The 18,796-nt window shown below is 41.3% G+C and overlaps 1 protein-coding gene across 2 annotated transcripts in view; it reads right to left on the bottom strand.

Annotated features, from left to right (window-relative positions):
- RPS6KA2 (ribosomal protein S6 kinase A2) overlaps positions 1 to 18,796 on the bottom strand; it is a 432,449-nt gene that overhangs the window by 107,724 nt on the left and 305,929 nt on the right. For both annotated transcript variants that reach the window (XM_034765236.1, XM_034765237.1), the window contains 2 exons: positions 1,902 to 1,982; positions 58 to 137 (listed from right to left, as the gene is read on the bottom strand). In XM_034765236.1, the coding sequence (XP_034621127.1) occupies positions 58 to 137; positions 1,902 to 1,982 (161 nt within the window). The remainder of the gene's footprint in view (positions 1 to 57; positions 138 to 1,901; positions 1,983 to 18,796) is intronic.

Here is an 18,796-nt window from a genome sequence, read left to right as displayed (position 1 = left end):
TTCTGAAAATGATCCAAGACATTATTTTGTGTCCAACACAAAAATCAATGGGCTTACCTCTTTGGAGAGTCTTGTGAAAAGGTCCCCTCCCCGCAGGAAATCTAGTATTAGATACAACTTTCCCTCTGTTTGAAATGCTGCATTAGAAAAGAATGGAGATGTTGGATGTTTTAAATCATTACAAAGTCTCCAAAGAGTGAATATTATTGATTAATTCTGCATCGTTCTCTAACTCTCCTACCATGTTAACACTTCACTTTTAGAATGGAATTATTTAAGATCTCTGCTGGACTAAGCAATCTAGCCCATCCTACAGGGAACAATCCTGTGTTAGCTGGGAGATGGAGATGTATTACTAATGCATTCTTTGCCCCCCTTAGCATCTGGTCCCAAAGCTTGGGCTCCAGTCTGTGCCCGCATACCTACCCAGCAATCTTAGAGCCCCGCAGCCTGAGCCCCAGGTGTCCAAGTCAGCTGATCCATGCCAGCTGCAGGCCTTTAATTACTGTGTATACATACCTAATGAAGCTAAAGCTGTTCTCCATTGCACGGGGTGAGGAGACGAAAAGAGAGTAAAACTAGTCAGAGAGGCTCCCAGAATTGTGGCAGGAGAGAGCTACAGCTCTTCAAAATGCTCACAGAAGCCCCTTTGCACTAGCAATTTAGGGAGTTTGTTGGGCTGAGAAAGGCAAATCTAGGGGGAAGCTGCTCTGCGTAACTGAAAGCATGGCAATAGTTTATTAGCATTGCAATAGTTACTCCTGGGGGCATCCTGTGGCAAAAAATTAAAAATTCTGCGTGCAATATTTTAAAATTCTGCAAATTTTATTTGTCAAAATAACACAACATAATCAAGTCTTGTGACAATACAAACACACACAAAATTTCCCCCAGGAGTAGAGCGTTAAAGAAACCCCTATAACAACCCAGGTCCTGTTTCTCTGCTTCCTTCCCCCCAGGGCCCAGCCGGGGGGCCACACACTCACAACCCCTCCCCCGCAGGTCCAACCATGGTGCCCCCCGCAATGCACCCAAACCCCTCCCCCCAAGAGCCTAGCCACGCCTCCCTAGCCCAGATACCTGCACCCCGCACCCCAAGAACCCAGCTGCGGGCCCTCTCCCCCCCAGATACCCACACCCTCTCCCCCCTCAGAGCCCAGCTGTAGGGCCCCCCCTTGCCCAGATACTCACACCCCCTCCCCCCAGACCAGACACCTGCCCCACTCCCCCCCAGAGCCCAGGGATCCAGAGAGAGAAACAGCCTGATGCTCAGTCTCAGGCTTGTGCACTGCCTTCTCCTTCCATCAGGGCATGCAGGGAACTGCAGCCACCAGGAACCCTCTAGCTTCCTTCCCCTCCCCATATCAGTGTCTTCTATGTGTGAGCTGGGCTCTGCCGGGTCCATCAGCCCTTAGTGGCGGCCAGCAGCACTGCAGCCCATTTCTGTGGGGGAAAGGAAATTCTGCGCAGTCATTAATTTCTGCAACATTCTGCATTGCGCAGTGGTGCAGAATTCCCCCAGGAGTAAATAGCTTATAGAAATTTAGTGAGTGCTATCAATTATTAATAGTTTTTGGAAACAAGAGAATCTAATAATCAAACTGTTTGCTGAAGAGGGGTGGTAGAAGTGGCCTCTACATCTTTTTTATCCCACCAGCAACCCCTAGTAACCATTATTACATTACACTTTGTATCAAATTTGTTTTGACAGAGGCGTAGCTAAGCCCTCCTCATGCGAAAATTTCCCTATCACATAAGGAAAATGAAGTCATACGCATCTGTAACTGAGTGGAAATGGGGTAGTATTTAGCAAGGTGGTATTCTTATGAAATGACACAGATCCAGTTACAATCCCAAAACACACGGAAGAGTGAATGCGAATTCCATGTTATTATTATTACCATAATGAAGCTTGACTATGAAAGGATGATTCACTTCTGCCAAAATATCTCTCTCCATTTTCGATCGCACCCGATCCCGAACTATAAGAGAGAGAACAATAAGAACAGTAATTAATTAAGAGGCATCATGATGCACAGGGGAGAGAGTATTGAACTGGGACTCAGGAAACTTGGATTCTAGTCCTGACTTTGCCACTCGCCCGCTGTGTGACCTGGGGCGAGTCACTTCACCTTCCCTGCCCATACCGCCTGTCTTGTTTCTGTAGATAGTAGTAAGCTGTTGGGGGCAGAGACTGTCTCTTTCTCTGCATTTGTACAACGATTAGTACTAATCTTGGCTGGGCTGTGAGGCACAACAGCAATATAAACAATACGAAGAAGATTAAGGTTTACAAAAAGGAATTTTAATATAAAACAACACTATATAAACTGAATATCTAATATAAAAATAAACAGAATATAACAGCAACTGACCATGGCAAATTAATCAAGAGACTATGATAGGTTAATTTTGCGTGCATTTAAGCGTACTTGTACTGTGCTGATATTAGTAATAAGAATGACTCATTGAACACCTGGATGTGGTTTAGATGAAATATTTTAAGCTCCCAATCAGATACAATTAGTAAAAAGGAAAAGTCTGTGGCTGAGGCAAAAGAGGCAACTATCATTTTCATCTGCAGAGACAATTACTGCAGGGCAGAAGCAAGAGTAATGATTTTTTTATGGATCAGATGAATAAAGAATAAGAGAAAAAATAATTGCAGATGTGTATAGGGTTCAGGCTAATCAAGACTGAAACTGAAGATCACCTAGTAACAGTGTTTAATAGAATTTCACAACACCAAGCTGGGTTCCACTTTTCAGATTAACATCCCTTGATCCTAAAGCTGTATTTTATTCTTGATCACAGTTTTGCTGATTTTCTAATAAAGTTGTTTAGGTTTATTGTTCCTTCTCCTTGTACCACATTATTTATTCATCTCTCAGCTGCAGCACCCACCCACTGGATTGCGAGTCTATTTTAGTCAATAATGCATGAGGCCTCACTGCGGTTCTGTTGTCACATGTATGTGTATTGGGTGTATTGATAAATGGGAGGTCAAAAGCTGAATGCCTCCAGCGCCCAAGTAATGAATATATTACAGTGCAATGACACATTCTTCTGTACAACTGTGATTTTAAAATTGTTGGTTTATAGACACTCATCCAAACCAAAACCTCAGATATGAAAACCCTTGAATGTTAGAAAAATTTGGGTCTCTAGCTATTTTAATGTTTTATTTAAGACAGGACCCATATAAGCATGATTTTGTAATCCTCATTAGCCATTCACACTGCTTCCTCAATTCAAGCCATTTTGTATTAAATTCCATACCATGTGCAAAGATGGCGTATCATATAGTCATACAATGCGAAAGCTAGGCAGGGACATACATTTCTCATGCTGCACATACCATACACCACAAGGAGCCAGTCACGTACCCAGTGTAGGAATGCTTGGGGTAGAGACTGCTACACCCTTCCTGTATAAGATATTTACTATTTCAATCAAATGGATAAACTATGAGGAGTGCTTCCTGAAGTCTAGCTATGCCAAATGCAGGCAACCTCCCAAAACATTCACGTAAGCCATGCATCAGCCCTGAGGCACAAAATCCCCAAGTGACTGGGTAGAGAGGTAGTGGGCAGAAGCAGAAGTGGCTTGTTACCCACCACTGGGTAACAATATAAATCAGCTGTAATGCTCTCACGCCCATCATAGACAAAGAAGGACCACTCGGCTATGCCCACCTCACCAACCATACCCTTATACTGCCTGGTGCCTGACAGTAGTGCTGTGCTGACATTTTTTTTTAATATCACATTATAAAAAGCTTTGGTTTTAAGTTATTTTAATCATTAGTTTGAGGGCAGTCGAATGTAGCCGCAGAGGTGATATTTGTGATGTGTGTACATGTGCATTACATCTGCGTGGCTATGGCCACGAACAATGGCAGGATTCCCTCACCCCATTGGGTACTTCTCCTGACACATTGTTAGGGTGTTGTGTTTTTAGGTGAGCGCCAGGATCCTGTTGTGCTGGTGAGAGCATGAAGGGCATGCTTTGTATCAGGATAGTGCTCTATGAGGAATGGGATATTATAATAGGATGACGGCACTAAGTGGTGGTGGTGGGGGGATACTGTTTGCTTGTGAAGAGGCGATTGAAATGGGTCTGGGGAGCAACGTGTATAAGGGATTTCAGCATCAGCCATCTGCCCCTTCTCCACAGTCCTTACTAGTCAGTATTTCTGGGGACTGCGGAACTGTAATCCTTCTTATTCTCCATAAGAAAACGTCTGTTCTGAAAATGGATTTCGGGATTTGGCAGGCAACAATGGATGTAACCCGGTTACACACTGTGTGATTGTCTCTGTGCCACATTTAACATTCCCCTCTGGGTCTATCTAGCTCAGATCATTAGACATAATTCACCAAGGTGGTGGTTACACAATTTGGGACTTCATCAGCCTGCCATGTTGGTATGCCGTCTGCCTCCCCAAATGGAGACAGAAGCTGTAGCATGCCCATGTGATATTGAGGAGAGTGTGTCTCCATATAACATGCATCACAGCTTCTCTGATACCTTGGCCTGATGACCCCTTTTTACATATCCTTCTAATCTCCCATTCCCTACCCAGGGGCAACTAAAAAGACTGTTGTGGCACACAGGTACTTCAGAGGCTATAGTTTGACTGATAGGTGGATGATATGCTCTCTCCGCCCCTTTGCTTTACATATTTCCTGGCATGGGTGCCCTTAGGATAGCAATTACGTGGGCCCACTTCTGGCATCCTGATGTCACAGCATCGGTCATTTAGTCCATTGCTCAGATGCTTTCTCACATTCTATGGCAAAGCAAATCTATCTCTATTCCCCTCCTCCTATATTACCTCTCTATTGCTTTAGTGTCTCTGGGCTGCGCATGCTTTTAATCGATAGAAGGAAACATAAGTTTAACATTCTTCAGGGTAGAGACAGCTGATGGTTTGCTATTCCATGTTGAATATCTGCAAGGCCTATCACCATGGTATTTGTATGCCATACAAGGCTATGGGCAATATAAATCAAGGCACACTCCCTCTCTCCTCCAGCTCCCACTCTAGGCAGGTTTTCTGGTTGGGGGGGGGGGGGGGGGGAGGGTCAGGTTTTCTCTCTCTCATATCCTGGATTTGCCATATGCTCAAGCTCTTCCTGCTCCTGTCTACATTTTTGATGTAGGTGGAGCCGGTGTTGATGGGGAAAGGCCCTCCTGAAGAGGGTCAGGCTTTGGCTCAGTTTGAGCACCTCTAACCAAGTCTTCCCCAGGTGGGGCCCTATGTATGAAAATGCTCTGCCCGCTGCATTCTACAGTTTTGTGCTTGTGTCCAGGATTGGCCCCAAAACTTCTAGTGCCTGCATCATAGCATGGAGGGGGCCAGCATAAATGGGTGACATTTATAGATTGTCTGCAATGTGAGTCAATTCTGGCTCAGTCATTCCAGATTGCTGGGTCCTGGTTGCTCTGAGATTATTCTCCAGATCCTATAGGGAGAGATTAGTAGGGTCTGAATATGCAGTTGGATGTGAGGGATGAAGGCCCAGTGAACCAAAAAAAGCACTGATGCGTATTTCTGGAACAACTGTGGATACCTCTTGTCGTCTAGGTCATTATATGGGGGTGCATAACTTTCTACTTTCCTTTGTTGGATCAGCTAGCATAGGAGACAACTTGCATCATCCTAAATTCAGTCAAACTTGTCTATAAAAAGGACTTATTCCTATGGATCGCATTACTCTGTCATCCTGGAAGATTTAGCTTCCCGTGCTGTGGTTCACTTCAGTGTTATCCCCTCACTTGGCTATATAGAAGGGTCTGCTGCTGAACGAACAAACTTACTCCAGGCCTTTGAGAGGGCTATGTTGCACTATTCCTACCCCTCTATTGGTACTGGCAGGGGATTGTTCAGAAGTCCAAACCCTATCTCCAGTGCCTAACAGCCCCTTTTGAGATTTGCATCACCTATAGAGGTTTAAGTGCAGCGTGCACAAGAAGCGGCAGTGTATAGTGTTTTGGCAGGTGACATACATACTAACAGAAGATGTTTACTTATCTGCATAAACAGTTTGTTCACTGCAAATGGTGCCCATTTGCTGAACTCCCACTGACAGGGAAGCTTTTATCCTGTATATCCAGTATTGGATTATGGCCAAAATGTGTGTTTTGCCTCTCAACTTTAAGCTACATAATAGAAATGGAGAGTGTATAACCTGGAGCAGGGCTTCCCAAACTACGGTAGGCAATCTTGGTGTATGTCAAATTGCAATAAATGTGATCCACATTTGAATGAGTCCATTTAACATGATAGGGTTGGGATGGGAGGAGAAACTTTTTTTTTTTGTTTTAAAGTGGATTTTTAGCTAGACGGTTGGTGTAGTTTTCCTAGTCATAAGACACTGAAGTGAAACGGAAGAGAAAGAAGATTAATACAAAGTGTATATCACTGATAAAAAGAAGTTCTACCTCTAGAGATGATCAGTTGCATACCACCCTTCTCCCCCCCACAAGAAAATGAAACCAAAAATCCCCATCCCTTCTCGCTGAGTGATTTGCTGACCTCAGATCTGGTCAAGAGTTAAATAAGAACAAAATATTAATTTTCAAGAGATGTGCCTTAGGTTAAATGCATGCCATAGCTAGCAAAGTCACATCACTAACTATGGACTCTGTCAAATATAAAAGGCCTTGCTTGATGCAGAAGCCACAGAATGTCTACTAATTCAGCAGGAAGTTGGGCTACCTCAATGGGAACCTTTAATTAAGCAAACTGGGGTTTAGATGATCTGCAAAGGGAGATATTATAGAGGTGATACGGTAATTTCCCCATTAAAATACTGATTAAAATTGGTAGGTAAGTTAGTACAAAAATGAAGAAACTTTCCTAAGTGCTCATGATTAGATCTCTGGAGTAATATCCTGGCTCCATTGACATTGATGGGGGTTTTGCCATTGACTTCAGTCGGGCAAAGATTTCCTCTCTGCATTCTTAGATTAGTTTGGCCAAATGCTGCCCTCAAAATGGTGCCCTGCTTGTTCCCATGCAGTTTATCTGCCTTGGAGACTGTGGGCTTTATTTGGGGGGGGGACGGTCTCCATCTCTCTAATTTGAGGGAGTTGATTTTTGTACTGTAGGTCACTGGAAAGGTCATTTACATTTTTTGGCAGTAATGTTTTGAATTTTACCAATGAAATTGGAGCTAGAAGGCATGAATTATTTTTATTAGCTAGTACATAAGCAAACAAATGCAATACAATTTAATAGATTTGTAAAAATTGTATTAATTTACAAAGAAAAACAAAGTAGTATTAACATATAGGGAAGGTTAATAAAATTAAATAGTATTTGTTCTAAACTGTAACTTGTCATTGTTTCTTTGATGGATAGCTTCACAAGAGAGAAAAAGTGTGTGTGGGGGGAGGGAGGATGAGAGGGAAGGTCATGGATACTATAGTTTCTGCTCATAGTGGGAGCTATAATTACAGTAGAACCTCAGAGTTAGGAAAACTTCATGGAATGGAGGTTGTTCGTAACTCTTAACAAAACGTCATCATTTTTCAAAAGTTTACAACTGAACATTGACTTAATACAGCTTTGAAACTTTAATATGCAGCAGAAAAATGCTGCATTTCCTTTTTTTATAAATAGTTTATGTTTAATACAATATTATATTGTATTTGCTTTTTTTCTCCTTGGTCTCTGCTGCTGCCTGATTGCATACTTCTGGTCCAAAGGAGGTGTGTGGTTGACTAGTAGGTTCGTAACTGATGTTTTACTGTAATGCAGTGTTCCAAACAACAACATTTAACTCCTCTTTAGTTGTTCAGACCTTTGTCAAACCAGCTCTTCTTGGGCTGACACTTTCCCCATGTTTGGCCCTAGCCTGAAGGTGAATTTATTTGAAAAGGTATGAACAAAACCAGCTGAGCTATTTTTGAGTTACACAATCATGGAAAAAAAGCCATAATTTGTTCATATGTTCCAAACCACAATTTTATTTTCTGTTTGTGTTACTCAGAAAAAAAGGATGAAGCTACAAACATCAAGCTTACTTGTTCAGTAGTCCTTATTGTGGGAGAAAATCACATTTGAAGAAACTTCGTTCACTAAAGTTACAGGGCTGAATTTTACTTTGCTTGCTTCTGCCAACTTAAAACCGGGTACAGGGTGGCCACAAGCTCACATGCACTGTGGGTAGCCACTAGCTGGGCATTACTGTCTTCAAACTGAGTGGTGCCAGCCAGAGAGGAGGTGTGCACCAGGGAGCTAGGGTATGTGCACGTTTGCTCTATTCCTGCACCAATCTGTACTGCAAGGGCCCCTAAGGAACCCTGGAATCTACAAGGGAGGGAAATAAGCCCTGCCCTTCCACAAGGGATGAAACCCATCTAGTGCACAGTGAGCATCACGATGTGCGCCTGCCTGTGCCAGCTGGGGTAAGTGTGGCACTTGACCATTTAACATGAGTTTTCTCATGACTGCTAGAATTTTCCACTTACTCGTCTCCTCCAATGCCTCAGTTAAAGATGTATATTGAGAAAGAGTCAAGAAGGGGTGCTTGTTATGGGAATCTCAGTATTCCTGGGTTAAGGAGATCTGAACTGCACATGGCTGAGTTAAGGATTCTTAACCACCTCTAAAATCCATGCCAGGATCTCATGTTTGAGAGATCTGAGAGAGAATGTTCAAGCCTGTACATTTTGTGTTAGTGCTAAGCAGAGCGAATTTCAGACTGCTGGTGCCAAGGGATTCAATGAAAAAAGAGTAAGTGACCTGAGTCTGTCTTTAAGGGAGATGTCAAGGCACCTAAAATTGTGGGCTCCTGGCTTAACAGTCAGATACTTAAATATGTGATACTTGGACCACAAAAACAACATTTACTTTTTATGGGGAGCAACTCTGGTGGTGGCTTCATGGTTGAAATACCAGGGATTGAAGTGGGGATGTCCAGAACTAAAAGCACGAGCAACTACAGTTTATCCTAAAGAGACAAGTCTTTTGTAACCGGAGCCTGTAATAACTCATTTCCTTTGTAAATTGGCGCAGAAGGGGACTTAGAACACAAACTCACCAGGGGGTTAACACTTATGTCACAGTGGAAAACATTTTCTGTGAATATTTGTTCAAATTCAAAACTTCATTTAAATGATCATAACCTTTGTGTGTGCATTTTCTATGAATATCTGAAAATGTGAGCCTTACTAACAGAAGGAGTCCTTGAAAAATAGCTTCCCAAAGCACATTCCACATTATATATTTAACTGTAAAGTTCACAATTCACACTGGGTAAAATTTTCAGATGCACCTATGTGATTTAGGAACCTAAATCCCATTTTCAAAAGGGCCTTGGGTCATATTTTTAAAGGTATTTAGGCACTCCGTTTGAATTTCAAGAGTGCCTAGGTACCTAACTCCTATTGCCTTATGCAACTAAAATATGCTCACAAGAAGCTGTTTTTGAGCAAATTGTATAAGAAAATGTGTGAAGAAACATATGATTCATTATGAGTTTCAATCTACTCACAAACATTCTGTGAAAAGAAAGACAAAATTTAACAGACAAATAATTTGTTACAATTGCATAAGAAATGTCTCTACTCAGCAAGCAGAGAGAGTACAAATTAACTAAGAAACTCAATTTTTACCATGTTGTATTGAGATTATTAAGGAATGGGTAACATATAAAGGACATGACCAAAACAATGACGGGAGCTAGGAGACATGCTAATGTAGGTGATTGAGGGATGGGGTAAATCAACATTTGTTAAATGAAGGAAACTAATAGTCAGATTCTGCCGTCCATTATTTCCTCCACACCTCTAGATCTCAATGCCATTGCACAGATGTAACAAAGAGGAGAACGGACTCAAACTTGGGGACATATGTTTCAATTTCAAGTTTTTAAGACTGTATTACGAAGTATGCAGTGTAGTCATAGCCCTGTCAGTTCCAGAATATCAGAGAGAAGGTGGGTGAGGTGCTATCTTTTATTGGACCGTTTTTTCTGTTGGTTAGAGAGACAAGCTTATGAACCACACAGGACTCTGCTTCAGGTCTGGGTAGACCTCTGAGTGGCTTGAAAGCTTGTCTCTCTCTCACTAACAGAGAAGTTGGTCCAATAAAAGGGCTTGTCTATACTTACAGCTAGATCGGCACTGCTGTGATCGATGCAGCGGTGTCAATTTAGCAGGTCTGGTAAAGACCTGCTATGTCGATGGCAGAGCGCTCTCCCATCGACTCCTGTACTCCAGCTCCCCAAGAAAAGTAAAATAATTCAGTGGGAGACCATCTCCTATCAACTCAGCGCTGGGTAGACACAGCGGTAAATTGACCTAAGATACACTGAACTTCAGTTACATAACCTTCAGTTAACTCACTCACCTTGTCTCTTTAGTATTACGGAGTGGCAGACAATACAGAATAGTGGACACACAAGTAAAGCTACTCAAGGCATTTTCTTCAATGGTTTTTTTAAGTGCAGTATATTGCATTTGAAGGAAGCAATTTAGAGAACTAGATTCTAATCTCAGATATGCATGCATGGCATGGAAGATAAACTAGATGCACAGCAGCTGATTCTACAAAATACAAAGCAATATAGGCTTCCTAACCAAGATCAGAATCTGGATCTAATGGTTGTGCTTTGAAAGAAAATATGCATTACTCTTGCTCCACTATCTTGTAGACAGAGAATCACAATAAAGATATGCCTTCCTTGAAGAATAAAAATAAATGTATTCTTAATCCTTCATTCGGGTTAGCAAACCCAAGTGGCTAATTTAGGTTAAAAATAGCAATAAAGACGAGGCAATTCTGATACTTTAACTGGCACTGCAGCTTGAGTTCTCCTTTAGACTTGAATTTGAGCTCCTATCCAAGTTAAAACCAGAGTTGCCTTATCTTTGTGTTACCTTATCATAGGGATCTGTTACAATATGCAGACCCCCCCCACCCCCAAACCTATACTATTGTCACCTGAATAACGAAACACAATAGCAATGGTTTGTGCAGAATGCCATTGAACATTTCCTAGAGGACTGGCTACTTTTCTGGAAGAAAGACTTCCCACCCCCCAAATGTGGAATCTTTAGAGATGAGAAAAGAGAAATAAAAAGTGAGCTTTGGTACTTATGCTTAGAGCTGTGGCTGCACAGGAACAACCAGACAGAGAGAATCAAGACATTCTTTCTTAAAGGCCACTCAGAAAAAATCAATAATGGATCAGGCTGTACTTTAAGAATCCACTCCCCCCCCCAATATTGTTCTTACATAGACCAACACATTCCACTTTTAGGATTCTTTTTTTAAGTCAGCTATCAGTCGACAAATGATATCCTTGAGTGCTTGGATTTACTTTATGGGTTGGAAGAAAAGATGTCTCTAAAATAACTCAAAACATCTGATTATACTTTTCACTTAGAACATATATCACCACCTTTTTATGAGGCTCTCAAAGCACTTTACAAACATTAATTAATCTTACATCATCACTATGAGGCCGCTATTCTTATTTTGTAAACAGGAAAACTGAGGCACTGACAGATTTAGTGGCATGTCCAATGTCACACAATAAATCAGTGTCAAGATCAGGAAGAGAGCCCAGGTTTTCTCCTCTCCAGCTCTAATCACTGGACAAACGCCATAATTTTGCAAAGTTCTTGACCAGAAATGTTATTGAAAATGAAAGTAAGTTTATTATGAAAGTAATTTAAATCCATAAAAAATTAAAGGATAAAGTATCACATTTGCAATGAAAAGAAAAAATCCCTATGTAGAAACATTTTAAATTTTAAATGTGTACAAACAAACACACACACACACACACGTCAATCCACTGCCTCCTCACATGCAATATATCTCAAGTTCTTCAAAGGCAGATATGCCCATACACTCAATGGGCCAAATTTTGTGCTGACATTCACCGCATGCAACACCAATGAAGGCAATTGTTGTTGGATATCTAGGAGCGCATTAATAAAAAGACTGATGAACAGAGAAATCTGCCAGTCATCAGGAGAGGAGAAAACCTCCGGATAACAAAATTGTACACATGGATGTTCAGGAAATGTGTCTTTCTATTCTACACTAACAATCATAGATCACCCAGCCTGTCTCCCACACAAATAAAAGCTCTAACTTCTCAGTACCGCCACAGCAGATCCATACTTTCTTGGTTACATAAATGATGTTTATTTAGAATTATTTGCCTTATTTGACATGATTTGCTGTCAAATGATGCATGCAATATTGGATTCTGGTTTCAAATTCTACTGTAACCTATCCTTATTTAATATTACATTTTCCTTTAGTTGCCTAGATGTATGATATATTATTACTGCAAGCCACACCAGCACTTACTGCATTAACTACCACTGACAGGCAATAATTACCCACATTATAGGAATCACAAAATTTTAAAACAAGAAACGAACAAATAAACCAGTCATTAGGGCTACAGGGGCTCCAGCTAAATGGGATCAGTAGTCGCTCTGAAAATTGTTATGATCATGAAGGGCGGAGTTAGCGGACAACGTATAAAGTATTTAAATAAAGAAAAACTTACAATAGTTACACAGTAGGATGGCCTCTTTTCCCTCACCAAGACGCGTGTTCTTCCTTTTAACATTTAGTCCCAACTCATAGAAATTAGGCATGGAAAAGACCTACATGTATTACATTATTTACTCCAAAGACAATCAATCAATCGACATAGAGTCTAAACTTCCCCTCAGCATTGCTCTCGTGCCACCATTTCTCCTTTGAGCCTCTAGTTCTCTTTATTGCTACCGTCATGCTGAAGTGTTCACCAGCAGGCTGCTCGCCTAGCATGGAAGGTCAGCACCCACATCTCTCCTATCCAGAGCCCAAATGTTTCATATCTGTTGGATGTTCCTGAATTAAATGATGGTCTGCCTTGTGTTTGTTACTGTGATGTCACTAAGTCAACATGAACAATGGAGAAATTGTTTCTCTCTTCTCCAGTCTGAGATGGAGATGAGCCAGCCAGCCAGGATCTGGTGGATCTCTCCTGGTGGCAAGTTTCATATATCCAACTTAGTGTAATCAATTGTCATTTATTTTCTTTGTTCTTAAAAAGACGCTCAGGCCAGGTGGCTGGTACAGACACAGTGGTGCAAAATGCTTGGCTCATTTCACTTTGCCATAAAGTGTGAAAATGGCAATGTTTTGGCTTTTACAGCAGTTATTTTCTGCAGTATTTCACAGAAGTGAAATATGCAATTTTTATGATTGAAAACTGTTAAGAGCCCCCCTTGAGTTGTCCATAAACATCCAAAGAGACGTGGTGAAAGCCTCACCCCTGCTCTGTCCCCTTTAAACAGGGTAGGAGAGCCGGAGTGACATAAAGGGGCTCAAGAAGTCCCAATTCTGGCCAAAGGAAGATTCTCTTAGTGCAGGCACTGTGGTGGATGGCCATAGGGCTGCTTTCCAAGGACCTATTTGCAAACCCATGCATAGAGGGCAGGCTGGGGGCAGGGCTAGGACTGAAATTCTAGGCAGTGCTGTAACACATAGGGTAGTCCTGGGAGGCTGACTTAAGTTAAACAGGCCCCTAGGGCTGCCTAAAGTATGACAAACCTTTCCAGTTTCCATAGCAACCCAGAAGTAGGACACACCAATGTGGCTTAAAGTCAACTTAGCCCCACCTCCTCCTGCGCTATGAGGCTTGTGCTGTGCCTCTTCGGTGCAGCACAGATTCTCACCCTCAGACATATAGATTGCTAGGGTCATGACTGAAAGTGTTTAAATAATATCAATTGGGAACTGGGAATGAATCTTTGGGAGGAATGGACAATGTCACACACTCTCTCACAATGGAGATTATGCCTAGTGGGATTCTGAACTGTGCCATCAATTGAGTTTTATTCATGACAGGCACAGAGACCAGTCACAGTACTATACGTTCAGTAGACTGGTCAAAACTCTGAATTGCCATTCTATGAGAAATTATAACATTTCTAATACTTTCTGTTCTAATTGGAACAAAGAGTTGAAATTTCTTACACAATAAAATTTCTGGGGAAAAAATTGGGTCAACTGAAACACTGTTCTGAAAAAAATTATTTCCATTTTGACATTTTTATCTTAAAATTAGAGTTTAGTAATTTTTAAATTATCGCCATTAATATGTTGTAATGCACAGGGCTGGATTTAGGGGCAGGTGACCCAGGCAACTTGCCTGGGGTGCCGGGCTTGGGGTGCCGTTTACCAGGCAAGGATCCTTGTGCTGGATCCAAGAGCTTCCTCCATGCCTTGTGGCTACCATTCCCTCAACTTGGTTGTGTCAGATACAGCGTCATCTTCTTTAGATTCAGTATCTCTCTTTAGAGTACTGCAAAGGCTATACATCCTGTTTTCAGCATCAACTATCAGGTAGAAGATCTTCCTGGACAATGTTACAAATCTGACTATGAAGCAGCTAAGTGAAACTCGCTGGGAGAGCCACATTGACAGCATAATGGCAATGAGGTACCAAGTGACTGAGGTTTATGATGCCTCATGGAACTGGTGCAGTCAAATAAAGATGAGGCCAGAATCCGACACAAGGTGCAAAGCCTGGCAAACCAGATCACTGACTTCAAATTTCTAGTCTCACGATCTCTGTTCCAAGTAAATGTTATAAGCAAGGCACTACAAACTCAGTTTGATGGATGTGGAAACCACTATTACTTTGATGAAGCTGCCTTGATTTCATTGTGGCCTCCAGAGAAAATGGGTTTGAAGGTACCATCAGTGCTGCCAAAGAAATGGCAGAAAACTTAGGAGTTGAGCCTGTCTTCAAGGAAACTCATTTTCACTGCAAGAAGAGACAGTCTGGTTACAAGGGTAGAGATGAGGTGATGGTAAGCTCAGAAGAAAATTTCAAAAAGGGTGTTTTTTGCTTGCTCATTGACACTACTTGAGTGTTTATCGAAGAAAGGTTTGAACAAATGAAGCACCATGAAAAGACCTGGGTTTTTTTGTATGATCTTAGTAAGCTGCTGGTGGACAGGAAAACACTCTGGAACACTTGTACAGACCTTCACCACACGCTGACACATGGCGAATGTTTGGACATCAATGATAAACACCTCTGTCAAATTGGACAACATCCATCACATTTTGCCAAATGGGAAGCACTCTCCACTGCAAGTTCTCCAATTCGTTCATGATGCAGAGCATAAGGACACTTTTCCTAATGTGTGGATAGGTTTGAGGATTCTGCTCATGCTGCCAGTAACAGTCGTGAGTGCAGCTTTTTGAAGTTCAGGCTCATTAAAAGATATCTTTCATCGATGATGGCCGATGAGAGACTGACATTGCATGCTATTTTATCGCTTGAAATTCCATTGGCCAGTCATTGGATCTTTCTGACGCAGTGCTTCAGTTCAAGAGGGCAAAGGTGAGAAAAGCAACCTTTCAAACTAAAACAATGTCTCAGGAGTAAGGTGACTATATTTTCCAAATCACAAAACATCCCCCACCCCTGCAAGCCTAAAACCAGGACGTTTTGTGACGACATAATGGTAGATTTTTTTCAAGTGACTTCATGTTGTCAGTGAATTGATAATGAAATACTGAACAAACATTGTTAATATTCAAAGTTGATCAAAGCTGCTGTTTTGCTCATGTCCACATTGAATTGACTTTTCTCTTCACTCCAAATGCTGTCCAGCACACTGAACACTTGTTCCATTGGATGGTTTGTGTCTGGTAAACAGCAAATTCTACTTGCTCTAGCAAAATGCCTTGGGCAAACATTTTCTAGTTTTAAAAATAAATCAAATGTTTTGATTTGTGAAATGAAAAACTGATACATTTCATTTGTCCCTAAACAAGTTCCTAGGACATCATATGAAAAACAAGGACTGTCACTTTACAGACATAAGACACCCTAAATTAGTTTCTATTTATAAATTCTTCAGGCCCAGAATATTACAACCCTGGCCTCTGGCAGTATTTACATGTCAAGTCCAGGAGAATTTGGAGTTCTACTATTTCAAGAAACACACTACATTTTTGGGTAACATTTAGGCAGAACAACACTTAGCTTTCTCCAGCTCTTGACACATTGTGCAGACATTCTTAGATAGTGAGGCTCAATTGTTTATGTCTGTCCAGTAAAAGGAACTATTGCTTTGTCAGAATAGTTAAAGAAGTCTTCAGTCTAGTCATCAAGTGTTTTAACATGTAAAGTCAGAAGAAGGTTATTCCTTAAATTTAATTGAAAATGAACGCCAGTCCTTGGATGGGTGCCAACACAAAGTGACTAAGGGTTTGCAGTAGACAGTCCTGGGTCACATGAACAGGAAGAACACACCAGAAAAGGCTATACAGCATTCTCCCCCTTCAGCAGCAAAACATAATGGTTAATCCATTGCAAGCTATTTTTTTAGCATGGTGTCCACTGGCATATAGGGAGCCTGAGGGAAGACATGATAAGGTTCAGATAGTTTCTGGAGCGAAATCATGGCTTTTCTAAAGTCAATAGCAAAACTCACATCAATTCCAATGGGGCCAGGATTTCACCCTCTATGTCTAAATCCTTATACTCAGCTTTGAAAATGCATCTAGTTGCCTTAAATCTAGGCTTGGGAGGATTAGATTTTTAATCTGTAAATGTTGGTAAATATCAAGTTCACCATACACACACAAACCAAAGAATCCCCCCCCCCCATCAATATAAATCAAAATTTACAGCTAGGCAAAGTAAGAAAATGCTGCTTGAGAATTTAGAGTTTGATTTAAGGATATTTACTTTGTATATTTTGACATGTGATGCTGACAATTTGACGTAAGCGACAAAGTCAGAACTGATAGTTCTGTAAGTGTGGTTGAAGGCAGGTGTATTAGTTTTGGAATGGTTAAAGCCTTTTTTCCTATGAACTGAAAGAGGCACCTGAGTCTAATTAAGGGCAGCCTATGATTTTTAAAAACCTCTTCCAGTGAGCAAGAAAAGGAAGGAGGTATGAGAAGCAAGCTGCAGAAGGGTTGTGTGCAGTGTGGGCAAAAGGCTTCTCTGAGATAAAATGTTGTTTTTCCTTATAAGGGGAAATCTTGTGTTTGTTCCTAACTCCAGTGGGAATTAGGAAATGTAATTTTTTTTTTTAAAGAAGCCCATGGACCTACCCTGTAAAATACTGTAAATAAACCAGCATGAAATATCAAACCTCCCGAGTGGGACTGATTTACCCCAGGCTCCCTTAATGCCAGAGGGAGAAAAGCTGAGCCCTGATGTGACCAAAGAGGTGCGTTGTCACACATAATCACTCATAGGTGAACAATTATCACAAAGTGATCATTCCATATCGGATCTCTCAGTCCTCATCCTCAAAACACCTTTAGAAGATGAGCCTGGAAACTTAAATTCATAACTTTGCTAGACACTAAAAATAATGGACTTCATAAAGACACAGGATTTATGACTACTTATGACAAACTGTAACCAGGGCTGGCTTTAGGAAGCGTGGGACCCGATTCGAATAATTTTGACGGGCCCCGGCAGGGATGACTCACCCGGCAGCGCTCCGGGTCCTCGCTCTGGGTCTTCCGCGGCACTGAAGGACCCGCCGCCGAAATGCCGCCAGGTGAGTCAAAATTAAAAAGGCACTTAAGTTAGGTGCTCTTCTTTAGGGTGTGGGGCCCTCTTAGGCGCGGGGCCCGATTCAGGGGAATAGGCCTAAAGCCAGCCCTGTCTGTAACTCACTAACCCCCTTTTTTTATTTTATGACTGCAGAGATGTTAACTGCCCTCTTCACCTGGAATGGTCTCTTACAATATGTTTAGCATAAGGAGTTAACACAATCTGTTCCATCTTGTATTTAGCTGTGACACTCAAGTATCTTTCCCAGATCTGTAGAGGAGCTCTATGTAAGCTCAAAAGTTTGTTTCTTTTACCAACAGAAATTAGTCCAAGATTTCACCTCACCCACCTTGTCTCCCTAATTTGTGGTTTAGCAGTTATAAAGCTTTAACTTTTTAAATCTCAAACTCTACTGTCATTAAATAGTTATCTACTGTCTGATGTGCCATAATTTCCTGCAACTTTGAACATTTAAATAGATTTAAAAAAAGATGAAAAACCCCAGGACATTGATACTATCCATCAAAATTATGAAAAAATAAAAATCATATTCTACCTACTTATGCCATCACCAATTATCTAGCAGCAGAAGAAATCACCCTCTTATCTATTTTAGTGGGTATTCAGCAGAGTTAAAAATGTATAAACTTTAGTGAGCAGCTTTGTGCACCCAGAGGTTAGCGCAACAAGCTGCTCAAGAAGAGAGGCAGTAAGCCCTGGAATTAAAAGACAGAGAAATACAGGCCCAAATTGAGATCCAGAAGCATGAACTGGCTGAAATGGAGTGGAAGAGACAGAACCCTTCAGCAGCTGGCTCCACTTTCCCCAAAATCCACAAATGGGAGCGGTTGTGCCAACAGTATGATGAATCCAGTGGTATTGCTGAATATTTCGTCACTTTTGATAGTCTGTGCACTCTCCATGCGATTCCCGAAGATCAAAAAATGACCACTTTGGTTGCAAAATTGACTGCGAGAGCTCTGGACATATTCAGTAAGATGCCTATTGCTGATGCTTCAAAGTATGGTAAATTTAAGGAACTGGTTTTGGAACAGTTTCAGATTACATCTGAAACCTACAGGGTTAAATTCAGAAGTCTTAAAAGGGGATCTGGATTAAGTAATGTGGCCTATGTAAATGAAATGAGAGATTTGTTAAACAAGTGGGTGAGGGGAAAAGGCATTACAAGCTTGTAAGAAATGTGTGGTCTGGTTACTCAGGAACAGTTCCTG

This window comes from Trachemys scripta, chromosome 3 (assembly GCF_013100865.1).
Source record: "Trachemys scripta elegans isolate TJP31775 chromosome 3, CAS_Tse_1.0, whole genome shotgun sequence".
Taxonomy (NCBI): Eukaryota; Metazoa; Chordata; order Testudines; family Emydidae; genus Trachemys; species Trachemys scripta.
Note: the sequence above shows the minus strand (reverse complement) of the source record. Positions and strands in the feature narration are given on the sequence as shown.